The sequence below is a fragment of the Capsicum annuum genome, chromosome 2, assembly GCF_002878395.1.
Source record: "Capsicum annuum cultivar UCD-10X-F1 chromosome 2, UCD10Xv1.1, whole genome shotgun sequence".
NCBI classification, from domain to species: Eukaryota; Viridiplantae; Streptophyta; class Magnoliopsida; order Solanales; family Solanaceae; genus Capsicum; species Capsicum annuum.
This window is the reverse complement of record NC_061112.1, coordinates 130,762,351-130,789,519: the sequence shown is the minus strand read 5'-3', so window position 1 is coordinate 130,789,519 and position 27,169 is coordinate 130,762,351. Positions and strand designations below refer to the sequence as shown.

The 27,169-nt window shown below is 33.0% G+C and overlaps 3 protein-coding genes across 10 annotated transcripts in view; all 3 read left to right on the top strand.

The window, feature by feature from the left end:
- Nucleotides 1-5,440, top strand: part of LOC107859454 (ras-related protein RABD2c) — a 13,606-nt gene extending 8,166 nt beyond the window's left edge. Inside the window, exons 3-8 of one of the 3 annotated variants that reach the window (XM_016704477.2) lie at nt 2,552-2,599; nt 2,684-2,731; nt 2,953-3,030; nt 3,117-3,272; nt 3,982-4,826; nt 4,898-5,440. In XM_016704477.2, the coding sequence (XP_016559963.2) occupies nt 2,552-2,599; nt 2,684-2,731; nt 2,953-3,030; nt 3,117-3,272; nt 3,982-3,993 (342 nt within the window). In that variant the 3' untranslated portion in view covers nt 3,994-4,826; nt 4,898-5,440. The other 2 variants (XM_016704479.2, XM_047406979.1) reach the window with 2 other exon arrangements.
- On the top strand, nt 3,989-5,440 carry LOC124896019 (protein WHAT'S THIS FACTOR 1 homolog, chloroplastic-like). The gene has a single exon (XM_047406978.1). It carries the CDS (start codon nt 4,173-4,175, stop codon nt 4,620-4,622), a length of 450 nt encoding a protein of 149 aa, XP_047262934.1. The 5' UTR covers nt 3,989-4,172; the 3' UTR covers nt 4,623-5,440.
- Nucleotides 5,441-7,592: 2,152 nt separating this feature from the next.
- LOC107859453 (pentatricopeptide repeat-containing protein At1g66345, mitochondrial) lies at nt 7,593-12,049 on the top strand. 6 transcript variants are annotated; one of them, XM_016704476.2, is made up of 5 exons: nt 7,596-10,076; nt 10,715-10,801; nt 10,968-11,095; nt 11,494-11,682; nt 11,772-12,049. In XM_016704476.2, exon 1 carries the CDS (start codon nt 7,725-7,727, stop codon nt 9,339-9,341), a length of 1,617 nt encoding a protein of 538 aa, XP_016559962.1. In that variant the 5' UTR covers nt 7,596-7,724; the 3' UTR covers nt 9,342-10,076; nt 10,715-10,801; nt 10,968-11,095; nt 11,494-11,682; nt 11,772-12,049. The 6 variants fall into 6 exon arrangements, with proteins under 6 accessions (XP_016559959.1, XP_016559962.1, XP_016559960.1 ...); XM_016704474.2 differs by lacking the exons at nt 10,715-10,801; nt 10,968-11,095 and having other exon boundaries at nt 7,596-9,599; nt 9,801-10,076; XM_047406976.1 differs by lacking the exons at nt 10,715-10,801; nt 10,968-11,095 and having other exon boundaries at nt 7,596-9,599; nt 9,715-10,076.
- Nucleotides 12,050-27,169: the final 15,120 nt, after the last annotated feature.

Here is a 27,169-nt window from a genome sequence, read left to right as displayed (position 1 = left end):
GATCAAAGTTAGGAACTCAATATTTGTCTGAGGTGTTCATTCTAAAAATAAAACTTGATTTTCATTTTCTCTCAGTACATTCATTTGATGTATGCTCTCAATATAATATCATTTTTAGGCAAATGATCAAGTCCGCTGTGTTCTGACTCATGTCTTAATGTTCTGAAACTGACCAGGTTAAAAGATTGCTAAAAGTCGGGGGGAGATTTTTTTGCCTCACTTTGGCCGAATCTCATGTATTAGGTAATCAAAATGTCACCTGACATATTTCTACATTTTGGTTCCTTATAATTCAAATCTTTACCCATTAGTGTTATACATTGTTCAAGAATGATCATTATATTGATTATTCCTTCTCTTGTAAGGCTTACTCTTCCCAAAGTTTTGGTATGGGTGGAAAATGGGGATTCTTCCCATCGCTATGAAACCATCTGACAAGTCGAACCTACAGACTTTCATTGTTGGTTGCCGAGAAAGAAAATTCTCCCACATTGTGCCAAATAGTATCAAATGTTGATCAATCGTGCATTGGTGGTCCAAAGAACCAGGTAACGGCTTTCATCCCTTCGGACCATCCTACCTCCTCTACGTTCTTGACAGCCCATCTTTCACTAAGAATGGTTATATCTACACGTGATGAGATATTGAGAAGCAATCAAATTTGATTCATGCTCTAGATAGTTTATGTAGCTAATATTACTTCTCTTTCCTTTTACTTCTTCTTTCGATTAGTGCAATTTTATCAATTTTTTTGGCTTTTTAATGTGCAACTTATTTCAAATGCATTTGTGGATAATAATAATAAGAAGAAAAAACCTAAACACTTTTTTAGACACTTGAATCATCTGTATAGTCATGAGAGTCTCTAAATATTGAATTTCCTTCGGGTGAAAGGCTGCATCTTGACGGTATCTATACAACTCTTTAAGCATGCTCGGTTCTTCATTTTCCGAATTGAGTTTGTTATAAAATTCACAAGTAGTTATTTTAATTGAAAAGAGCCAAAAAATGATTAGTAAATGATGCTTATTTCCATATAGTAATATACCTAGCTTGTAGGGTCCGTTACACAAAAATATTGAAGTGGGCTGTGGTCAGCTGCTAAATAAATCCCAAATAAGATACCTAACACAAAAAACCTAGAAGCCATTTCAATTTTGTTTTGTGGGCTTCAAAGAAAGTGGACAGTTCGTGGAGAAAGCATTTCCAATGGTGTTGCAAGGCTTCACTAATGATTAGTTTTTGTAGTGATAACTAATGCCAGTATACCATTCCAACGGAATCAAATTAGTCTAATGATTCTCATTGAACATGTTCACAATAATAATTAATGTAAATATGCTAATAGAACAAGTCTTAACTGATTCTTGTAACTCTTCACAGTCAAATCTAATCTTTAATTTTGTCAGATTGCAAATGAATTGTAACCTTCTCTGTCGAACCTTTAGTCTTTTTATGTTTGTTCTTCCTTCTACTTTTTTGTTTATAGTATTGCTTTTATTTGTTATGGCTGGCTTGAGGGGCTATCTCTGTGAGTTAATCGTAAGATCTACATACACTCTACCCTCCTCAGATGTCACTTTGTGGAATTTCACTGGGTATATTGTTGTTGTTGGTTGGTCGGAGGGAAATAGAGGGAAAACATTGAGATGGGAATAATATTTATGTTTCTCTTTTTAATTATCGGATTTTCTAGAACAAGCTCTCCTTTGAACAAAGGATCACATAATCACCCAGTTATCAAAACTCATGAGCTTATTGCATATATCATCTCAGTTTACTTATAGCTACTAAACCCCATAGGCTTCTCAATAGCTTTAGGAATAAAAATTTTGAATTTCCTGCTTCATCAAAAGGTTCTTTACCTCATAAAGCCTCTGCTCCTAATTCTGATACGCTTTCTATCGTGGTTGATCTGGACATTTTTTTAGTAGTAGGTCAGTGAATAATCTCTTTATTAAGAAAATTTATTCTGGTTTTGTTGGTGATATTATAGTGCCCCATTAGCTTTACCAAGCTTCACGCAATCATCTAGCAATACAGAGAGAAAATTGTTAAATGATCGTGAAATACGGAAACCTATACAAGGAGGCAGTGAAATGCAACCAAAACTGTTGACTCAAAAATCAGTTTCAGTTAGTAAACAAACTCTAACTTGCACTAGATTTCAGGAAATAACTGCATAGCAGCAAGGGGAGTGGGCCTGGCCGACCTTTGGATACAAAGGCAATGCCTCCCTTTTGCTGCTGGTTATCTCCTCTTGTGCTCTCCCACCCTCCTCGAATTAAAAATAATACATGCTCAGACAGATGCTTGTGTCTTTGTCCATGTCTAGTATTCTTATCTTCTTTTTGGGTGGTAGGAGTTCAACTTATGTAGGGTGAACTGCTAAAGCAATGCTTCTGTTTCATTAAGCTTTGATTTGCTGATTTGAATGTCAAATACATAGTTCATTTGCCTTTTAAACTATCACTTTATTACATTGTAAAGTTTGACAATCTTTGTGGAAGCAAATAGGCTTTTCTCATTGTTGGTTCTTTTCTCTTTTCAGGATGATTCATATCTTGAGAGTTACATCAACACCATTGGTGTGGACTTCGTAAGAGAATCTTCCTGTTCTTTTTAATGTCTCGATAGTAATAGTTAAGCGGGATATTAGTAACATTTTTCTTTTTCCTTGTAGAAAATCCTCACAGTTGAACAGGATGGGAAAACCATTAAACTTCAAATTGTAAGCATCTAATTCTTCCTTCCCCATTCATGAGAAGTTCGCATGCATTATGGTTTTTTATTTTTATAATAATGGCAAATGAAAAACAATTAGCCATTCCCTATAGTTTGCTATGGTTACTTACTATATATATTAACCTGAAATTGTGATCCATTCTCCTCTTGATTTTGTTCCTTTAAGAGGCTAATGTCTTTTCTGATGCATTTTCACCTCCCTGGTAGATGCAGTGGGATACTGCTGGTCAAGAGCATTTTAGGACAATTACCAGCAGTTACTATCGTGGTGCTCACGACATAATCGTAAGTTGTGTTCCCTCAGATATTTTTTTCTGACATTGTAGTATCTCATTTGTCACGATGTTTTACTCTGATGGCATCTTTGTCAGGTGGTTTGTGATGTAACCGATCCAGAGCGCTTCAATAATGTCAAGCAATGGTTGGGTGAAATAGATCGATATGCAAGTGATAACGCGAACAAACTTCTTGTTGAAAACAAGTGCGATCTCACAGCACAGAAGGTAGTTTCGACAGAGACAGCTCAGGTAATCAGTCTGCCCCCGTCATTAGTTACCTGAATAGTTTGTTACTGGGTATGTTGTTGTTGTAGTATTCTAAGTAAAATTATCTTTCCATTTATAGCATTTCAGTCTGTATTCACTTTTTTTGACATGCTTGGTATTATTTAGACTTTGATAAGAAAAACTGAATTGGGTTTCTACTGTTGCCCTACACTGCTTTACCTAAGGTGAAAAGCTATCCTATTGATGTTAAATATTGATCTTCACATCTTATAACGTGAGTTGTAGAACTCCACAAGAAAAGAACATGTTAGGATGTCACTATAATTGAAACATCAATTGTAGTTGGATATGTTATGACACTTTGTGATTCGAGTTGCCTCAACACTGTTTAAGCTCAATATCTCAGTGAAGAGTTGAAGAGGTTCTACAAGAACTAGAGCAAGTTCAAGAAGATCATTATAAAGTATATCAAGAAATATGATACTGATGAATAAAAAAGAAATTTTGACACTGTTGGAGAATATATCAAGAAATATGATACTGATGAATAAAAAAGAAATTTTGACACTGTTGGAGAAATTGTAGAGGTGTGCTTGTGTCATTTGTGTTGGCTCACACTTGGGTACTAAATTTGTATGTCATTCCTTCAGATTTTGGGGGACCCCGTGTCTTGAATCTGCTTTTGCTACACATATAAAATGTATATTCATAATTTTTTCTGCTTTCTCAGAATCATGCTTAGACCAATGTTCATGTTCTGAGAATTGGGTGGGTAATAAGAGGTGTTACTGCGCCTCTGCACAGATTGCAGAAGAGGAGAATTGGCAAAGAGAGTTGGAAGAGAAGGATTTGATCATTGATAGACTACCAAGGTTCAATAGGGTGAAGCTTCCTAAAGGTATTAAACTTTCAAAGGGTGAGATGAGAAGGATTAGTCAGTTTAGAGACATGCCTTACATTTCACCGTATGAGGATTTCTCTGAAATAAGGCCTGGTACTTCGGATAAGGAAAAACACGCATGTGGTGTGGTTCATGAAATTCTGAGCCTCGCAGTCGAGAAAAGGACTCTTGATGATCACCTTACTCATTTCAGGGAAGAATTTAGATTCTCTCAACAGCTGAGAGGCATGCTGATAAGACATCCTGATATGTTCTATGTCTCTTTGAAAGGGGATCGAGACTCAGTTTTTCTACGTGAAGCTTATCAGGATTCACACTTGATAGAAAAGAACAGGTTATTGCTCATCAAGGAAAAGCTTCGCTCCCTTGTTTCTCATTCAAGATTACCCCGGAGAACCACTCCACGAACTGATTCTGCTGAAATAGAAAAAACTGAGTCCAAATATGGAATTGATGCTGTAGGAAGATGAAGATTGGTCCGACATTGATAACTTAGGGACTGATGGATTAGATGAAGATGACGATGATGACTGGAGTGATGATGGTGATGATCTACCTCCCGACTTCAGTGATGATGAAGATAGCAAACCGACTACACAAGTTAATGGTGCACAGAAGGAGGAAGAAAAGATTTTGGCCCCCGTGTTTCCAGATGGTCGGCCTCAGGAACGCTGGTGAGAAATATAAACCTGTGCTTGGATTATTTCGCGCATGAAAGACTTTGATACAAGATCTTAAATTACAGCTTCTGCTATTGGCTTGTTCCATTCGCGCGAGGTTTGAAGTCCCAGGGTAAAAGATTCTTCCATTCTCTTGACATCCTGCGTCAGCGTTAGCTTAGCTAGCATCTTTGCATCAGATTTACAGTTCAATGTTGTCGTTAAGTTAAATATATTTGCATCCTGTTGTGAACTAAGTCTTGTATTTACGTGAGGAAGGTTGAGGCCTGGGCAGCAACGGCCTGCTTCATGAACCAGGTTTGGTATTTAAGTTTGGAAGGGTAGAAGGGACCGGGCATTAACGACAGACATATTTTTTCGGTTACTCAAAGAAAAAAAAAAAGAATTGATGATGCCATATATTCTTCTGCCAGCTCTTTGAAGTAATGTGTGTGTGCTCTTGTGAGCAAAGGATTGTAGAATAAAATGTCTTCTTCTCTTAATCATCATATCTCCAAGTCTAAACCAAAGTAATAGATGCCACTTGTATCATTATTTGGTTAGTGGATACTACTCAAGACACTATCAAAGATATGGATTCTACAATTATCATTATTCTTACAAAGTAAGACGTGTTTTGAGTGTGTATATATATATATTTGCTCTATAGATAGTCTTCTATGCTTAGGATGACTCGAATGCTCATGTATTATATGTATAATTTTATTTATGAATTGTCTTGTATGGTTGTCACTTTGTAAAGGATGAAATTTTGCTTTTGTATTTATAAATTATGGTTGTTATGAGGTTTGTATGCCAAATTAGTGTTTAAACCATAAATGCAACTAATATTAAACACAAATTAAATTATATGCAAATTCAAAATGTTTATCTACTCTAGTGTGTGTGTGTGTGTGTATATATATATATATATATATATATGTAAATGAAGAGTTTTGGTACTACTATTTTGTTTTTTAGTGCCTACTTGCTATTGTTATTATTATTATTTTACTATTCATTTTTTCACCATTACTACTATTATTATTATTATTACTATTGCCATTTTTTTACTATTACTACTATTATTTTTCCCCCACTACTAATATATAAGTAAAAGCTTGATAATACTATTAATTTGTCTTTTAGTAGTGCCAAAACTTTACTTTATTAGTAGTAAAATATTACTATTACTACTATTATTTCTATTTCTATTCTAATTCTATTTATTATTATTATTATATTAGTTTTTATTTACTATATATAAGTGAAGGTTGGGGTGACTATAAGGATATTTTGATTATTTTAATCACTCCAACCTTCACTTCTATATAGTAGTAAATAAAATTGTTACACATGCATATGATTTTTTCTTATATTTATTAATTTTGTTCTCATTTTTATACTGCAATAAAATAGTTACATATGCATATTGTTTTTTTCTTATATTTATTAGTTTTGTTTTCATGTATTATTTTAGTAATATTTTTAGTTAGATCTTTGTAATTGAATTATACATGATAGTATTTTTTTTATAAATATCTTTTTGTTCCTTATTAAATGACTACCAAGAGTTTTTCGATATATATAAGTGAAGGTTGCGGTGACTATCAAGGATATTGTCATAATTTTAATTATCCCAATCTTCACTTATATAAAGTAGTAAATAAAATGGTTACATATGCATATGATTTTTTTTTTATATTTATTAATTTTGTCCTCATTTTTTGGTGTAATAAAATGGTTACACATGCATATTGCTTTTTTCTTATATTTATTAATTTTGTTTTCATGTATTATTTTAATAATATTTTTATTTAGACCTTTGTAATTGAATTATACATGGTAGTATTTTTTTATAAATATCTTTTTTTGTTCCTTATTAAATGACTACCAAGGATATTTTTATAATTTTAATATGCAATAAAATGGTTACACATACATATTATTTTTTCCTTATATTTATTAGTTTTGTCCTCATTTTTATAATGCAATAATATGATTACAATGCATATTACTTTATTCTTATATTTATTAGTTTTGTCCTTATTTATTATTTTAATAATATTTTTATTTAGACCTTTGTAATTGAATTATACATGATAGTATTATTTTTATAAATATCTTTTTGTTTCTTATCAAATGACTATCAAGGGTATTTCAGTAATTTTAGAGTGTAATGAAATGGTTACACATACATATTGTTTTTCTTTATATATGTTAGTTTTATCCTCATTTTTATAGTGCAATAAAATGGTAACGCATGCATATTGCTTTTCTCTTATAGTTATTAGTTATATCCTTATATATTATTTAATAATATATTTTTTAGACCTCTGTAATTGAATTATACATGGTAGTATTTTTTATAAATATCTTTTTGTTCCTTATTAAATAACTATCAAAGATATTTCGATAATTTTATGATGCAATAAATATTTTGAAATCGATATATGTCTCCACAACTTATATATTTGAAATTTTTAAATGAGACGTGTGTTATGTATTTTTTGAGGAATGTCCAAACGAAACTGTAAAAATCTAGCTAGATTTTTATCCATTTATATAATCACTTTTTGTATTAGTTGGACCATTCTAACAAACTCAATTTTATTCCATACTGAATGCTAACATTGATTTATTGTGCTACATTTCTTTCTTTTTCTTTTATTTCTATATTAAATAATTAAAATAAGTAGGAAATAATTTTTCATATAATTGAATTTCTTTTTCACATTAGTATTGCGAAAACATCCGTGCACGGTCCCTAGTATAATAATAAATAAAGAAAAGAAAAACATTTCTTCTTCTTCTTCACATATCCCCTGCGCCACCCTTTCCCAACCCGCCACCATAAACATAAAATGATAAAACAACCTCTTTAAGCTTAAGCATTTCTCGTATCAAACAAAAATGAACTTAGCACTTCGTCTAATCCCTCCTTTATCTTCCAATTTACTCTCTTTAATCTCCCCTTTCTTCATTTCTCTCCACCAAATCATCCCATTTTCAACACATTCACTCCAACTTCAAGATTCCCCCATCATCACTTCTATATGCAATTGCTTACGCAAACGAGAAAACTGGGAAACTTTAACCCAAAAATTCCAATCTTTTCATTTTACTAGTCCAATTATTCAAGAAATACTCTTACACCTCAAAGAACCTAAAGATGCCAAAAATGCCCTCAATTTCTTTCATTGGTCAGCAAAAAATTGTAAAATTCAACATGGGGTTTTCATTTATTGTATTATTATTCATATTCTTGCTAAATCTAAGCTTGTTAAGCATGCTAACGCGTTAGTCGAATCTGTTCTCAAGAAAGAAGAAAATGTGTTTGTGGTTCTTGATTCTTTAATTGGTAGTTATAAGTTAGTTGATTCGTGTCCGTTTGTGTTTGATTTGTTTGTACAGTGTTGTGGGAAATTGAGAATGATAGATAATGTTCTTGATGTTTGTAAACTGTTGGATGAAAATGGTTTTATGCTTAGTGTGATTAGTTATAATACATTGTTGCATGTAGTGGAGAAATCGGACAAGAGTTGTATGGTTTGGGGTTTGTATGAGTACATGATTGAGAAAAGGGTGTATCCGAATGAAATGACAACTAGAATTATGATTAGTGGTTTGTGTAAAGAAGGGAGGTTAGGGAGGTTTTTGGATGTTGTAGAGAAATGTGATGGGAAAAGAAGTCGACCTGGGGTTGTTGTGAATACGTGTTTGATATATGGGATGATTGAGGAAGGAAGGATTGAAGACGGGTTGAGGTTGATGAAGAGAATGTTGCAAAAAAATATGATAGTTGATACGATTTCTTGTTCATTGATCCTTCTTGCGAAGGTGAGGATGAGAGATTTGGAGTCTGCATGGGGGGTTTATGATGAAATGATTAGGCGGGGTTTTGAAGGGAATGCAGTGGTGTATGATTCGTTCATTGGGGCGTATTGCGAGGAGATGAGGGTAGATGAAGCGATTAAGCTGATGGATGAAATGGAGTGTTTGAATATGAAACCGTTTGGCGAAACATTTGATCATCTGATTAAGGTTTGTTCGGAAGTGGGAAGATTAGAAGAAAGCTTGAAACTTTGTGATAAGATGATAGGAAATGGGCTCCTTCCTAGTTGCTTAGCTTTTAACAAACTTGTTGCCAAGCTTTCTGAAAATGGAAGTGCAAAGTGTGCTGATACGTTATTGACTACGCTGATGGATAAAGGTTTCGTTCCAGATCAAAACATCTATGCTTATCTCATTGCTGGTTATGTCAACGTAGGAGACGTTGAGGGAGCACTTAAGCTTTATTATGAGATGCAGTATAGGTCGATCTCTCCTAGTACTTGTATTTTTGATTCATTAATTATTGCTTTGTGTCAATGTGGGAGATTGAAAGAAGCGGATGAGTTTCTCTCTTTAATGGTTGGTCAATCCTTGACACCGAACATTCTTGTTTATAAGAAATTGATCGCAAGCCACTTGGAGAGAGGCGATGAAGCAAGGGCTCATCAGCTGTACAGAAGGACGTTCAGAGATTGACGACATACAATAGAATAGTTTCTGAGCTTTCTGATTTATTTGCAACACAATCGAGCTCTATCAATAAGCAGATTAAAGAAAGTTGATTGACATAACTTTCTTCGTGATGGTATTGGTGAATGTTTGTTGGCAGGTGGTAACATGGTCTTTTCCATGTAGTCCAACAGTTGGTAGCATAATGGTCGGTTATGTGCTTCAGCGCTGTGTGAATAGGTTGGCAAGTGGTAACCTATACTAGTGAATGTTTGTTGGCAAGAGGTAACCTCTGTTCTACTACATTATTTCTCGTGAATTAGAAATTTGACTGCAATATTGGATGGTGTTTAAGATATTATTATACATGATGTTGAAAGATGTGGATTTTTCTTCCCAGCTGCGATATGAATGGCTTATCATGATCCTGATATGCCACTTTTAGGGAGTTTGCCACTTTCTGATAGTAAATGTGCTTTATCTCAGCGAAGATCAGCTTCAGTTGAATTTTGGTACTTGGAAAGAATGATTCAAACCTTTGATTTACCATAAGTAGTAAAAGCAAATTGAGAACCAGTCCTGATTTTTTGAGTAGAGATGGAGGTAAAGGATGAGGGAAATGCATTACTCCATAGTTAATTGAACTACCCTCTGCTGTTTTTCCATTATTTGGTGGAAGAAAGAAGCCGAAGCACTAAGAACTTGATGCAGGCTGGCATAACGCATTCACTGCTTAAGATTCTCGACACACTCCTGTTACAGGTATTGATTATTTACACAGATTTTAGTGGCACCCCTTTGTAAACATCCCAGAGTTCGATCTTAGAACAAGACAATGACAGGTTTAAGTGTGGTGTTCCATTAGGGAAACAATTGTTGGTAATATGCAAAAAGAATCAAAATTCATCTATTCTTATTGAATTTCCTTCTGTGTATCTCAACATGTAGTTCCCTCATTTTACAAATGAATTGAAACTTTATTCCTGTCAAGTAATATCATTCAGTTGCACTTTGTTTATATAATGCAATCTGATGAACCAAGTGATTAGCTCCTCATTTTCGGCTAATAAATGCATTTTTAAGATGTTCTTGACCCAATTCAGTAGCAGAGTAGCACAAAGTTAATATTTTGGTAGTGGGTATTTCTGAAATTCTGATGATATTATTGGGTGTCTGCGTACCTTGTTAAGGAGTTCTGCTTCATATATCATCTGTCATTTCTCTTTTATTGCTTCTTCTCTTTTGATTTTCTTGTACTCAGCTTCTGTGGGTTTGTTCAACATATCAATTTTCTTCATAAGAATCTAGGGACACCTGAAGAATTTGATAAAAAATAGAGGAAGTTATGTTTCTGTCTAAGGAAATCCCTGTCTAAAGGGATTGTGTGACGTCCCTGACAGGCTCTGGTGGATGAGGGAAGGTCAAACAGGACTATTAGGTTTCTGGGCTGTCACGCTTCGGAAGACGAGGTGCACATGACACCCTAGGTGAGTCCCTCATTTGAATGAGAGAAGAAAGTGAAGTTCTTTATGAAAAAGAGCTTAGGTTCACACAGTTGGCACACTTTTGGGGGGGCTTGATATGGCATAGCCCGAAAGTCAAACCAAGCCAAAGAAGTTATTTAGTTCTACCTTTTCTAAATTATTATGCCAGATCGTCCAAAGCGGACAATACATGGCATGGACTTGAACTGGGACGGCAATGGATTTTTATGGTGGTAAGCTTCTCAGGACTTCCTCAAAGACAACAACTCTTTTTGAAGCCTGTCATACAAAACCCGGGTACCACATTGCTACACTCTGCTTCCAACGTTCTTATTTTCTTCATGAACCACCACCTTTAATCTTGATTTTCTGATAGTGAATTTTCATTACTATGGTTGTGTTGGTATAGTTGTCCTAGTTTTCCATGTTGGGTTGGTCCAAATGTTTTGGAGAACATTTTTTCTAGTTCTGATAGTCTGTGAACTCTTTTTTATCAAACTATCTCCAGAGCCGGCGTTCTTTCGGAAATCATTCACTTGTGTAACTTTAGCTTATCCTTAAACAGGAACTAGGTAGATTAGTGGAAAAGGATTTTAGGGTGGTCTAAGAACAGAACGATAGTTTGTCCAAATCTTTGCATGTTTGCCTTACGATGCACGGAATTGTTTCTAAGCTATGTTGCTTAATACCAACAGGCGCGATCTGCAGCGGTGACCGAGTTGGCTGCCTTTGTGATAATCCCCTACATGCTTTCTCGGACGAGCTTTGCCCAGTGGGCTTTACCTCTCCTGCGTAACTTGCGAGTTATTATACTGAAACGCAGATTACCTTGAGCCACCTGAGTTCCCTTGCCAACAACAAAAGAAAAAATAAAATACCAACAGGTATTTTTGAGTATCCGGTACGGTTGTGGTACCTTCCCAGTTCCCATCTGTTTTCTGAGTGTTCTTATTCTGTAGAATGGTTTTTGCAGTATTTGGGAGGAAAGGAAAAGGAGAGTATTTTGAAGCAAGCTCAGGAGCTGTGGATCCATTGACAAACTCATTTTCCAGGAGATATTCTGTAGGCGGAGTCCGGATATGAAGTTTATGAGTTTGGATTCGTCCTGTTGAGTTATTGGGTTCTACATCAATAATTTGTGTATATTAAATGAATTTCCTAAGACAAATATAGAATTTGAACTAAGGGTGTATTTGGTATGATGGAAAATATTTTCCTGGAAAATTAGTTGATTTTCTACTTATTTTATCATGTTTGGTTGGTGAGTGGAAAATATTTTTCGAAAAATATTTTATGGTGTTTGGTTGGTGAGTAGAGATTATTTTTTAGAAAAATATTTTCTAATGTTTGATTGGTGAGTGAAAAAATATTTTTTTAGAAAATACTACTAACTGTTAACTAGTATATTAGTGTCTCTAGCAACTCAACAATTTGTAAGAACTAATTTAAGTATAACAAATAATATCAATATCGAATACTAAAATATTACAATCATTAAATTTAAGCAACTATTAATTAGCAAATATAAAAGACACTTTTCAATATTTTGTCAGGACAATCTCAAGATACTACAATCAATAGAAATATAATGGAACGATAAGCTTATTCAATCTCATAAAACAAGTTACATCGATGACAAAATGAAATATGCAATTAGCAAAAGTAACATAGGTAGGTTTTCCTCTATGCATATGAAAATAACAATACATTCAATGAACATTAGAAATGGGAAAAATTTGGGTTTCACTATTTTTTATTTCAATCAGTGAAAAATTGAAGCAAAGCACAGTGAAAAATATTTTTGAGTAATGTAAATTTTTTAGAAATATGAATTTTTTGAGTCATGTGAATATGAGTGTTGTTGGGCTGAGGATGGAGTCATAAGTTACATTTGTCTTTTTCTGGAAAATGACTTCCCTTGGCCCATGAGGGAAGTCATTTTCCCTCAAATTGAGGAAAATGAGTTGTTGTGAAAAATGTTTTTCAAATATTTTATTACAACCAAATAAGGAAAAATAGGAAAATATTTTCCAGAAACATTTTTCATCATACCAAACATACCCTAAAACTTTTTTATTTGATAACTTGTGGTGTCCGAACCAACTTATGCCGATGTCTTTTGAAGCATAGGATAGTAGTGGGCAAAGTTACAAACGCAACTAGTACATAAAGTTTGTGGTTTTTCTTTTTAAATGATTTCTTCCAACTTTGATAATAAAATGTTTATTTATATTATCAAAATAATATATTTCACTATGACAGCCAAAACTTTTTGTGCATCTCATTTTTCAGATTACGTTGTGCTCCATGTTTTCTTTTTTCTTTTTTAGCTATTCAAACAAATGATGTTGTTGTTGACTACATTGCGCTTCGAACGCTCAATAATTACATTATTATTATAATTATATATAACTATATATAAGAGAGGATGTAGTACGTTTGGTAGTCCTTATAAAGTTCATTTTGCTATTTTAATTTTTGTTGGTCAAATAAAATTATTACACATAGCAAGTGATGGTAGTTTTATTTTATTTTTGTCCTCATTCTTCTTGTTAAAGATCATTGCACTTGAATTTAAGTAATTGGTTTCTTCTTATCACTTGTTCGATTATCTTTTAATTAAATTTTCCTTCATTTTAAATAAACAATCACTTTAACTCAAAATATAAAATCAAAATAACTTAATAAAAAATTAAATTTGTAATGATTTCAGCTACTACCTTATAGAGTTTCTAATATTATATTCAATCTTCTAAAAATATACTATAATAAATAGAATATTCTTTTAAGGGCATATAAAAAATATACATGACAAGTAAATCAATCAAATGGAATAATCCTTAATGTTAGTTTAATTATCATTTAATATTCTTATAGATCATTATTAAGGTAATTTATATAATGACTCTAAATTAAGGTTATAAATTTATAATTATTATAATATAAGCTTGAAGTCATTGAAATTTATTTGTTTCAGATAATTCTATAAGATGAGAAAAGAAATGGTGCAAAACTCTTGTCACTAAAATCACGAGAGAAATTAAAACTCAATAAATTATATCAAAATAATTTATTTCTATCTCTAATTGAGGAATTAAGTACTCATAAATTTATAAGAATATCAATATTTTCTATTTATGTTCTTCTTTGAATTCTAATTATTAAATATTTTAAATCATATTATTTTATAAAATATCGAATTACTTGTAGAGTTTTGATATATTATAGGGAGAATAGTCACAAGAATACCTGAAGTTTGATCGGATTATCAGTTGAGCATATTGAACTTTGCGGGGGTCCTATTACACACCTATATTTTTTTAAGTGAAATTAATTCCCCCCGAACTTTTTAAACGTGAAATTAATTATCCCCCGCAAAGTTATACCCAGTTTTTAACGTCGGAAGTGTAGTACACGCGCTTTGTCTTCTCCGCTTTATCATTTTTCAATATTTTTTGGCCATTATAACTATATTAAAGATTCCACGACTCAAATTCCTCCTACAAATCAAATTCCAAATGATTTCATTGACTTTTCATTATTATTCACCATTTTTAAGAAAAAAATTCCACAAATTTCAAATTCAAATTGAAAACTTTCTTCAATAATTTTATTCAAATCGAACTAAACAAATAAAGTTTGAAGAAATGGAGTCTTCAATAACTTCAACAATGGAAATACGTTATAGACTTCCGGAAGAGTTTAACAATTGAAGACTTTCGGAAGAAATTTTACTGAAGTCACTTCCGGAATAAAGTTGAAATTGAAGTGTAGTACATTGAACGCAATGAAACTAAAAATTGGAAACTGGAAATTGAATTTGGATTCAAGTACGAAATTGAATTTGAATTTGAAATTATTCAAAGTTTCAAATTGAAAACTTTCTTCAAGAATTATTCAAATTTGTTTCTAGTTTCGAGGAACAATTTTTTACCCTCTCTTGGTGGGTTTTCTTTTTTGATGAAATTGTGTTCAATTTTAATTCAACAATGGAGCAACCATTGTTGAAGACTTCATTGTGGGAAAGAATAAAGAATAAAAAGATAAAAGAGAAGAGAGAAGAATGAAAAAATAAATAAAAAATATAAAACTTAAAAAAAATTAGAAAACTTAGGGGTTGTTTGACAAAAAAAAAAAGGAGTTTTTAACGTTTTTAAACAGTTTCACACGCTCAATGCGTGTGTCTAACACGCAATTGGCCAAGTGACAGATATATGCTATTAAAATACGAAAAAAAAAGTTTGGGTTAATAGGACTCCCGTAAAGTTCAGTATGCTCAATTGGTAATCCGGTCAAATTTCAGGTATTTTTGTGAGTATTCTCCCTATATTATAATACTTTGGTAATATTTTTTTTCTCACAAATTATTTTTTATTTAAAATTATTTAATTATGTGATTAATTATTTTATTAATTATGACAACTTATCAATAAAACATGTTTAATATACCATTCTATCACACTAATTATAAGTAAAAAATATGTAATATAAATAATATTTTAAATTTAAATTATTATTGTTATATCTTAGCTTTGGACTCATACTTAGCATAGACGTGATGAAACTACGTTTTACATATGAAGCAAACACGTGACCAACTGTTGCAATTGCCATTTACACAGGAGTGGGCAAGGTAATGTATTTAAAAATTCTGGCAATTTTGATTTTTAATTTTAAAAATGTTAAATTATGATCATATCATATTAATTTGTTACAATTCGATTTTGATATTTTGCCTATGGTGAATTTATAATTATAGTTTGTGTGGCTTCAATTTATATGTACACATAATAGAGAGTTATAACTTTAATTTTTTATAAAATATTTTAATTATATTATACTAACATATTTTACGCATGTAAAAATGTTCAAAAAGAAAATATACAAGCAATTTTATTTGTAAATAACTACATAAAAATGACATTTCAATAAGGATGAACTAGTTAAAGTTCTAACATTTTTTCTTTGGTGAATAAAGTTCTTTAACATATAAATACTCCCCCATCTCATTTTATGTGTCATAATTTTCTTTTTAGTCCGTCCCAAGAATATCATCTTTTCTTATTTGGTAACTATTTAAACATATAATTTCACTTTTACCCTTATTGATGCCACTTAATTGAAAAATAGATAGTAGCACATTTTTTGATAAAGGACAATTTGATAAATATTACCAAATCTTCTCTTATTTTTTAAGTTTCGTACCCGGTCAAATAGCGACACATAAAATGGGACGGAGGAAGTAATTACTTTTGGACAATACTATTTTAATTTATATATTTGTTAGTACCTAGTATTAAAATCATATAGATAAATTGTATATGTAATTATATATTTCGATATAATGTTTGGTATATTTAGTTATGTATATCAAATATCATAACAGATGCTGTAATATCGAAATCGCAATATAAAATATAGTCAAATTTCTCTATAACGTTACCTCACTATAGAGAGATGGTAAAGTTATAACCTGTAAAAGGCGCCACCTCGCTAAAGAGTTTGGTAAAGTTGTAACTTGTAAAAAGGAGTCTATACAAGATAAAAGTAGTAAATATTGAGATATTTATAATACTAGTTTAGTTATACGCACCTCGCGCGTGTACCTCACTTTATTGAGTTCAAACATTAGAATATTTGTTTAAATAATAAAGATGAATACAATAATTAAATTCAACATCTTTTGGAGAATTTATTTAATTAAACCTTATTTTTACCAAAAAAAAATTTCAAAGCCGATCGACATTCATCTACCACCTGTAAACTACAACAAAATAATACAATGATAGAGACATCAAAACAATATAAATAAATCTAACCTTTACACAATTTCTTTTTTAAAGTCGTCCGACACTCATCTACCATCTGTAAACTATAACAAAATAATACGACAATAGATATATCAAAATAATACAACTAAACTTTACCTTTACACCAAAAAAATTCTCAAAATAGAGCTATAAAAATAATTCAATTAAACATAATCTTTAATTAAAAAAATTCCTCAAAGTCAACTGACATTCATCTAACACCTGTAAATTCATCTACAACCTATAAACTACAACAAAAATAAGACAATAGTGATCACAAAACTTCAGTTTTGACGAAGTAATTCTTGTCTAAGGAAAAATTTTGACACTAAAGAATGACTTGAATGAAAACAAAGAAGATATATATATATATATATATATATATACACACACATGTTGAATTCTATTATATTGATAAAAATAGAGTAGTCCAAAAAATTACAACAACTAATACCTTGTTAAAATAGGTAACGAAAATTAATTTACCTAAATTAAAAATAGGACTCATAAATTAAATTAGTTAACCTAATAAAATTAAATAATAATTTAAAAAAATAGTGAAAAGACAATTTTGTCTATTAAGGAGATTTTTGATGAAGAGTAAAAAGTTCAAATCACTTTTTTACGGGTTTTCACACTTTTAATATACTAGTTTACGTGTACGCGCCTCGCATGTGTGCCTAATTTTATTGAGTTCAAATAACATATTTGTCTAAATCTACAATAATTAAATTCAACATCTTTTGTAGAATTTATTTAATTAAACCTAACATTTACCAAAAAAGTTTGTCAAAGTTTGTCGACATTCATCTACCACCTGTAAATTGCAACAAAACAATATGATGATAGAGACATCAAAACAATATAATTATACAAAAAAAAATAAAATCAAAGCCGTCTGACACTCATCTACCATTTGTAAATTATAACAAAATAATACGATAATAGAGATATCAAAATAATACAACTAAACTTAACCTTTACACACAAAAAAAAAATTCTCAAAATAGAGATATAAAAATAATATAATTAAACCTAACCTTTACCTAAAAAAATCCTCAAAGTTGACCGACATTCATCTACCACATGTAAATTCTTCTATGACGGGTAAACTACAACAAAATAATATAATAGTAATCATAAGTTTCAATTTTGATGAAAATAATTTTTGTGTGAGCGAAAATTTTGACACTTGAATTAAAACAAAGAAGATATATATCTGCACACACGTTGAATTTCATTATGTTGACAAATATTAATTGATCAATATAGGAAAAAATATTAATTGATTCTCCTTTCATATATTTTTGGAGTCCCATATATTTCAGGAGTTTAGTTAATATATAAAAATAATTAAATAATAATTAAAAAAATAGTGAAAAAACAGTTTTTTCTAAAGAATGGTCTTATATTTTAGAGTCCCATATATTTTAGAAGTCTAGTTAATATATAAAAATAATTAAATAATAATTAAAGAAAATAGTGAAAAGATAGTTCTGTCTAAAGAATGATCTTTTAACGAAGGACAAAAAGTTCAAATCACTTTTCTAAAAATCTTCATACTTTTAATATATTATAGATATAGATTATAGATAGATTATAGATTATATAGATTATAGATTATAGATAAATTATATATTAATGAAATAGCTTCCAGCATGTTTACGATGGATTTTTAATATCATAACTAAAAAAATGATTTTTAATATGACAGGTCTATAGTATTATTCCATATATTATTTATTAATATTAAAATAATATAAATTTCAAATAAACTAAACTTTACTTATAGGAATTTTTGTCCTGTTTCCTGTTCTTTTCTAGACACTAAAGTTCCGTTTTTAATTTGGTTCAATTTTGTATTAAACTTTACTAATTTGAATTTTATCTTTCTTTTTCTTTTTTAATTTCGGACGTTAAAGTTGGGTTTTAAATTTGGTTCTATTTGTCGTCTTTTCTTTTTTATTTTAATTCAAGTAATGAAATAGAAAGTCCTATTTTAGGAATATTTTTCTATCTTATTTTAGAAAAAATATTAATTGATTCTTCTTTCGTATATTTTAGGAGTCTAGTTAATATAATAAAAATAATTAAATAATAAATGGAAGAAAATAGTGAAAAAATAATTTTATTTAAAGGAGATTACTTTAATGAAAGACAAAAAGTTCAAATCACTTTTCTAAGGACCTTCACACTTTTAATATATTATATATATAAATTATAGATTACATAAAAATAGTGAAAAAATAATTTTGTCTAAAGCAAAGACTTTAATCGGAGGGTAAAATATTCACACATAATTTCAAAGTTCCTTCGCACTTTTAATATATTATTATTACTAATTTAGATGTATGCACCGCGTGTACCTCACTTTATTGAGTTTAAACGTTTTTTCCCATTAGTTTACACGTTTTATGTCTTTTCCCTTTTTAGGACTTGTATGGCAGCTTTATCCATTTCTATTCAAAATTGGATTATTTTCTATGAATCTTTATTGACTTAGGGATTTACCATTGCCAATTTTTTTTCTTCTTTTAGTGGTATTACGAGAGATTCTTTCGCCTCTTCCTCTCTATAAATACCAATTGCCCACTTTGCTTTTTTTATCCTCACAATTTATTAAGACGCGAATCCCACTGCTTTGCAAGTATTTTGCAAATATTTTGAGAAGAGAAATTGCAGGTGAGTCTCATGAGACAATTCCCCTTTTATTTTTTATCCAACTCTCTTTATTCTCAAATTTCATGATATTTTTTTTGCTTCTTTCTTTATCTTTTTTAGCAAGCAAGATGATCCAAGGAGCAATCTGAACTATTATTTTTTTTTTTTATGGTCAAGATATTTTGGTACTTACATAAATATTTGTTTTTTTGTTTTTTTGCTTTTTTTCTTGTTTCTCCTATATTTTTTTTTTAGGATTAAAACAAATAGCAATATGCAATTATTGATCGGCTTAAGGTGGAAAGAGTTTAACTTCGCCTCTATCACCTTAAGACCGAAAGACTTATGCAACAATTGGTCGCCTTAAGGTGGAAAGAGTTTAACTTCGTCTCTATCTTCTTAAGACCAAAAGATTTTGCTTGAAAACGGTATGGTTTTCTTTAAGTATGGGCCCTTTCACCAATGCATTTATGCGATGATCTGCCCTAAGTATGGGGCCTTTACTGACACTTTTATGTGATGATATTCTCTAAGTATGGACCCTTTACTGATGTATTTATGCGATGATATTCTCTAAATATGGGCCCTTTACAATGGTTAGTCTACGGTGCGAGGGTTTAACCTTGCCTCCATAACCTTAAGACTTAACAAGTTCGACTTCCAGTATACGTGACTATATTTCACCAAAGCCAAAACATAGAAGACTCTCCCTTTTTTTTTTATTTTTCTGCATTTTTGCAAGTATTATTTTTTTCCGAACCTTGATTCTGTGTTTGACCAAGATTCTTTTGTTCATGCAGCTTGCAGATATGGTTCACTTTAGAGACTACACATTTTTATCTTCTAACAACAAGTATCTTCTAATTGAGGCTGATGGTACGATTTTAACTAGGTTATTTACTGAAACTCCAATAGCAGGCAGGTATGCAGATCCGTGGCCACCTTTGCAAAATTCTCTCCACATGTCAGATTGGACTTTAGAACATGACATTGGTGCTAATCGGTTGGTAAAAGTATGGCTCCTTCGGACTCCCAATCAACGTCAATTGAATATTGCGAGCACCCTTCCTTGCTTAGGACGTCTGGTACTCAAAGGAGAAGTACATTGGGGTGACACTATGGAGATAACCGGTGAATATTGTCATACTCAAGGATATTGGGAATGGACCGAGGATATATTGGCTAGAAGTGCACAATCCTAGAAGGTAGCCAAAATATATGATGTTGTTTATGCTTCATTGTTTACATATGATCGAAACTTGAACATATTACAGGCATTCTTTGAGGCTTGGTGTCCAACTACCAACACATTGCTTACTTTTATTGGAGAGCTATCCATATCCCTTTGGGATTTATACAAAATTGGAGGTCTTCCTATCGGAGGCCTTTCTTATGAAGAAGTAGTGCCCGAATCGAAGGAGCTTACAGGTGTTGATGAAAAGAATGAGAGATTTATCCCTCGTTCTTGTGAATTCTTGTTTGTAGCTTTCCAACATCTTCAAGAAGGAGAGGCTTCTAATCTGAGAGTTCCTCTAAGCAAGTGGATAAAGTTTTAGTGCAAAAAGGTATTAAGATATGAGTCAACTCCACCGAGGAAGGAGAAAAAATCCGCCCACTTGAAGTCAACCCATAACCCAACTGGGACTATTCCGAATGCAGCAGAGTGGTTAAGCGCAGATAATGCCACATTTTCTACACTTGGAATGAAGTATGAACATAGGACCGATACATATTTGGCAACGTTCCTATCATGTTGGTTGTGCACTTTTGCATTTCTCTCTAAGGATGGATATTTTATTCGCCCGGGAACTTTTAGAGTAGCAACCATGATGGCGGATAAGCAAACTTTCAGGGTTGCAGTTCCAGTCCTATCAAGCATTTATAATGGTCTCAACAGGGTCTATAAATCTTTGCAGCTTAAGTAACTCATAGTATCCTTTCCTATCCATTATGTGTATGGTTGGCTTACTTACTATTTTAAGACACATTTTCCACTTTCTAGTGGACCATCTATACTATTGATGATGAAATATTCTGGAGAAGGCGTGGCAAAGTACTTTGATCGAGAGCTTGCCAGAAAGCGCATCCATCAAGGGGACACTGCTATTTGGAATTCAACTATGCCAAACAAATCTAGTCCTTGTTATTTTGTCGATAATGATAAGAATGAAGAGTCGGACATAAACTACTTCATGAGCCTCCGTTTCAACTTACTCCTTTTTAGATATGGAGGTTCATTTATACTTGAGTCATACAGTCCACACCGATTTAGCTGTCAGTTTAGGTTTTACCAAGGCCTTCCTGGAATCTTGGAAAATGATATTCGCAGTGCTTCACTAGATAAAGGCCTTAAATTTCATCAAATTTGTGAAAATTCTCAGAGATGGAATCCAAAGTTCTCATTGAGCTTATGGAGTAGGCCATCAAAGATGTTCTGCATCATCGTAAGTAATTTGAGAGTTTCGAAAGTAGTACCTCGAGCTTATTGCATCTTTGGATTTCATAAAAAAATTTATTGTCCAACAAATTCTGGCACGCCCAGTGGGACAATCTCTACTTCTCATCTCAACTTTTCCAATTGCAAAGTTCAACAATACTGAAATGTCTTCCAAGAAGGTCAACTCTTAAATAACTACTTCCAAGGCTGCTGATTCAAAGTTCTCTACTGAAGTAGAAAGTAGCCTTGGTGTTACTTTCGGAAGCTTAGGAGCTGTCACAAGAAGCAAGACAGGCTTGCTAGGACAACAAACACATCCAATGTTGTCCGCTCCATCTCCAGTTTTTAGATTTTCAACCCCAAAAGGAACGAAGTCCAATGAAAGTGCTTCGGAAGGAGGAAGCAGTGTGGCAGAATTGCTTAAGAAGACTCTAGCACTACTTGAGTATTCTGGTTCCAAATACTATGGCACAAAGAGCAATGGTTGTTCAACAAACGAGTCATCTCCACTTACACTGCATAAGTTAAGCACTTCGAAAATCAACCTATGCGATAATCCATGTTACTCTTCGACGTCTCCGGTGATCATGCAAGCAATGGTAACTGATGCCTCGTCTATGAAGGAGCAGCTTGCGAATCTGACAAAGGCAATTGAAGGCCTGACCAACTATGTTCAGAATCAAGAGGCTAGGATTGATATGATAGTGGATAGGGTGGAAGGCTTGATAGATGAAAAATCTAGCCATGCACTAGGAAAAGCTCCAGAGGTTCATGAGATAGAAAATCTTGTGAAACAAATACCACCGACAAAAGAGGTGTAAGTTTCTGCTGAAGAAATGATCCCGATTGGGCAATTGAGGGAATTCATTGAAGGGATCCTCAAAGACAAGTATGATGTTGTCACCAAGTCTTCCCTTGCGTATGCCAAGCCCTACACTGTGAGAATAGATAGCCTCAAAGTGCCTGCCAGCTATTAACCCCCCAAATTTTAATAATTTGAGGGCAAAGGTAATCCAAAACAATATGTCGCACACTTTGTTGAGACATATAATAATGCTGGAACTTATGGTGACTATCTTGTCAAACAGTTTGTTCGTTCCCTAAAGGGAAATGCCTTTGATTGGTATAGGACCTTGAGCCTACTTCCATCGATAGTTGGGAGCAATTGAAACACGAGTTCCTAAATCAATTTTATAGCACAAGGCGAACATTGAGCATGATAGAGCTCATAAATAATCGACAAAGAAAGGAGGAGCTAGTCATCGACTTCATCAATCGATGGAGAAATGCGAGTCTAAACTGCAAAGATAGGCTCAGTGAAGCTTCTGCAATAGAGATGTGCGTCCAAGGAATGCACTGGGGGCTTCTCTACATCTTGCAAGGAATTCAACCAAAATCCTTTGAAGAGTTAGCTACTCGTGCTCACGATATGGAGTTGAGCATGCCTTTTGCTGGAAAGGAGGGAGCGCCTATTCATGACCCTCGAAGGGGAAAGGAAAAACAGGAACCCAAAAGATGGGACAAGTTTGTTCCCAAAAATGAAAAGGAGTCCATGAATGTTGATGTGTCTCCTGTGAAGGTCACCACAAAGGTAAGCAAGAAGCAAAGTGTGAAGACAACTTCTGGAGCACGTCCGAATCAGAAAACTTTAAAGGAGATACAAGAAAAGGAATATCCCTTCCTTGATTCTGATGTTGCTGAGATTTTAGATGAACTCCTTGAGCATAAGCTCATTGAACTCCCAGAGATGAAGCGTCCCAACGAAGCTGGAAGGACCAATAACCCTAATTATTGCAAATATCATAGGCTCGTAAGTCATCCTCTGGAAAAGTGCTTTGTCTTTAAAGATAAAAGTCATGTAACTGGAAAAAGAGAAGAAGATCTTCTTCGATGATGAGACGGCCAGTTCTCATCAAATCTCTATTGTCACACCCCTTTTTTAACTCCCAAAAAAGTTAGATTTTAAGATCTTGAAAGGGTTTTTATTATTAAGTGACAAAAGATGAAAATTATTTCGAAAAGGATTCTTTTTTTATAATCAACTTAGAGTCGCCACTTGGTATAATCGAGTGTGACAAGTCACCTTTGAAAATCCTTTTTCAAAACTGTTTTTGACTCTTTTAAACTAATCCCGAACAGAGATTCCGATTAAGGAATTCTGTTGACCGAGGGGAAGGTGTTAGGCATCCCTCGATCCCGTGGTTCGACCACGGTCGCTTGGTAGATCGTATCGGCTAAATTTGACACTAAGAACGTATAAACCAATGAACAACAACCACGAAACAAACAAACCAAATCAAAATAAGTCCAAAACAATAATGTCCATATTACAAACCAAAATAGAAAAATACTGAAATAACCTAAACTAGTCCTAAACTATGCTCTACCCGATGCCTCGGGCCTTGATCACGAACATCCTCCGTGTACAAAATTCTTCGGGGCATTCCCCGGTGAATAAATACAAATATCCTTAGGGCATTCCCCGACTAAATAAATACATTTTTTTTTCAAATGCGAGAAAAATCGAATCATTCAACTACCATTTCAGCATTCAACAATCCACAAGTCCTAATTTTTGTCTACCCAACCTAATATTTGCCTATTCATTCTCGACTTCAGACATAATACCATCGAGTTCGATATGATGAACAATTATTCCAAAAAAACCATCAATGAATTAAACACAAACCAAGCATATTCACTTTTTGTCAATTTTTAATTCTTTACCCAAGTTGATGATTAAATATTCTATCCATTAGCCGATAAAATTCACCTAATTCAACGTGTACGTCAATTCAAATAACTAATTCAACAACATCAAACCATATATTCAATCAACCAAACAAACATCAATCACCATGTAGTTCACCAACATATTTGCAAAATCAAAATGAGATATTGAGATAAGAGTAAAAATGGGACCTCAATCGAGCTTTTAGTATGCTGAATTACAGATTGAAGGATGGAGCTTCGCCACCGAATCTCGATCGAAGAACCTCAACTATGACCCAACACGACCCCAAACAGTCTCGCACTACTCGACGTCGAAAAAAGAAAATCTAAACCGAATTTGAATATTTTTTCACCAGAATTTGGAACGGAGGAGAACGATATTGTTTTTGGAGTTTCCTCGACAGGTTTGGGGTCGGAACAGTAACCACGGGTCAATTCCGGCGATGATTTTGTTGGAAAAATAGACCAACGCCTTTTTTCACTCTCTTCGTTCAAACCTATCCGGTTGTTCTCTCTCTCGTTCACCCTCTCTAATTTTCTCTAATCTCTCTCTGTCACTGTGTTTGTGTTTGTGATCTTTCCCAAAATCGATGATGTGTGTGTATAGTGTGCAGAAGAGGAAAATGGATAATTATTTTTCTTCCCCCTGTATGTGTGTGAATATATATCTATATATGGAAAGAAAATGGTGCCCCCCTCTTGGTTATTGTGGGACCCTTTTGAATATACTCCCAGTTCCTAGAAAGTTCCCTGAGTGCTTATGTAAGAAAAAAAATGTGAATAGGATGGGGTGAGGGGGTACGGGTAGGTAGGTATTGGGGTGGTGATGTGGATAAAAGTTGTTAAAAGTTTGTTAGGGAGGTGTGTTAATTAGTTATCACAAGAATATTTAGTTAGGTTGGTTGGGGATTTATTATTTTTATATTTTTGTGGGATATAATTATACGGGTGAAGGTACATGGTAAGACGAGAGTAAAAATGGTAAAAATGCTTTCGGGGAGGGACAAAATTACGTGTCTACATCATGCCCCTCTTTGCATGTAAACACAAAGTGTTTTCATACAAAGAAGTAGACAACTAGACAGAATTTTATCCCGATCATCATTTGAAGGAAGAAGGAAAATCGAGCCTTGACTTAGGACATCCTACCTACCCAAGTTATGAGGGAGTCAAGTCGCAGGTATCTTAAAGGATTATAAGGAGATGGAAAATACCGAGTTGTTGAGTTGAATGAGGTCCCGTCGAGGCTACGATCTGTGGCTCTATCATTACATCAAAAATGAAAATTACAAGTTAAAAACATAAATGAAATTACAAAATCCTATCTATACAGCTTCTCTGGACTCTTGACTTGAGTTTCTTCACCCTGTTCTTCAGGCGGGTTCCTGACTTGCTATTTTTCAATCTGTTGACTTTCAATTTCTTCGCCTTGTTGCTTGACTTTCAAATTCTTCACCAAGTTGTTTGACTTTTCATTTATTCGCCCTGTTCTTCAGGCGGGCTCCAAAGTTGCTTAAATTATCAAAACAAGGAAGTGCGTCTCCTTTGGAAGTGCGTCTCCTTATGATACCGCTTGAATTACCAAACAAGGAAATACGTTTCCTCACAAATGCCGCTTGAATTATCAAAACAAGGAACTGTGTCTCCTAACAAATGTTTCTTGAATTACCCAAATAAGAAAATGTGTCTCCTTACCAATGCTGCTTGAATAAAACAAACAAGGAAGTGCGTCTCCTCATAAATGCCGCTTGAATTATGTAAATAAGGAAGTGTGTCTCCTCACCAATGTTGCTTGAATGAAACAAACAAGAAAGTGAGTCTCCTCATAAATACCGCTTGAATTATCTAAATAAGGAAGTGTGTCTCCTCACCAATGTTGCTTGAATGAAACAAACAAGGAAGTGTGACTCCTTATAAATGCCGCTTGAATTATCAAGGCAGTGCATTTCCTTATAAATATTGCTGAAATTACCCAAATAAGGAAGTCCGTCTCCTTACAAATGTTGCTGGAATTACCCAAATAAGGAAGTGCGTCTCTTTACCATTGCCGCTTGAATTACCAAATAAGGAAGTGCGTCTCCTTATAAATATTGCTTGAATTACCAAACAAGGAAGTGCATCTCCTTATAAATACCGTTTGAATTACCAAATTAAGAAGTGTGTCTCCTAACAAATGTCTCTTGAATTACTCAAACAAGGAAGTGTGTCTCCTTACAAATATTTCTTGAATTAACCAAACAAGGAAGTGCATCTCCTTATAAATGTTTCATGAATTAACCAAATAAGGAAGTGCTTCTCCTTATCAATACTGTTTGCATTACCAAATAAGGAAGTGCGTCTTCTTACAAATGTCTCTTGAATTATCCAAACAAGGAAGTATGTCTCCTAGAGATATTAGATGATAAGTTTTACCATGGTTTTGATTACCAAACCTGTCCAACAATATTGTCTCCTGCACTTGTTGAAGTTTGGCATTGCAACTTTTGATGTTTAGGCTTTCAAATTCTTGATTCGAAGGTAACATGTGTTCCTGTTTCATACAAAGAAAACTTGTTAGTTTAAAAAACATAGTGGCTGGTTTGTGGCTTTGGCTTTCGTGGAAATCGCTCTTGCCCCTGTCATATTTAATCTTTCTTTCAACCATTAGCATGTATCACTAACTTGCTGCATGATTGATCCGAACTCATATTATTAAGAGTGACTCTGAAACAAACACAGTATTTCTACTTT

What these genes read in the sequence shown, in the direction of transcription:
- LOC124896019 (XM_047406978.1), top strand. Translation starts at nt 4,173, where the DNA reads ATGAGAAGGATTAGTCAGTTTAGAGACATGCCTTACATTTCACCGTAT.
- LOC107859453 (XM_016704473.2), top strand. Translation starts at nt 7,725, where the DNA reads ATGAACTTAGCACTTCGTCTAATCCCTCCTTTATCTTCCAATTTACTC.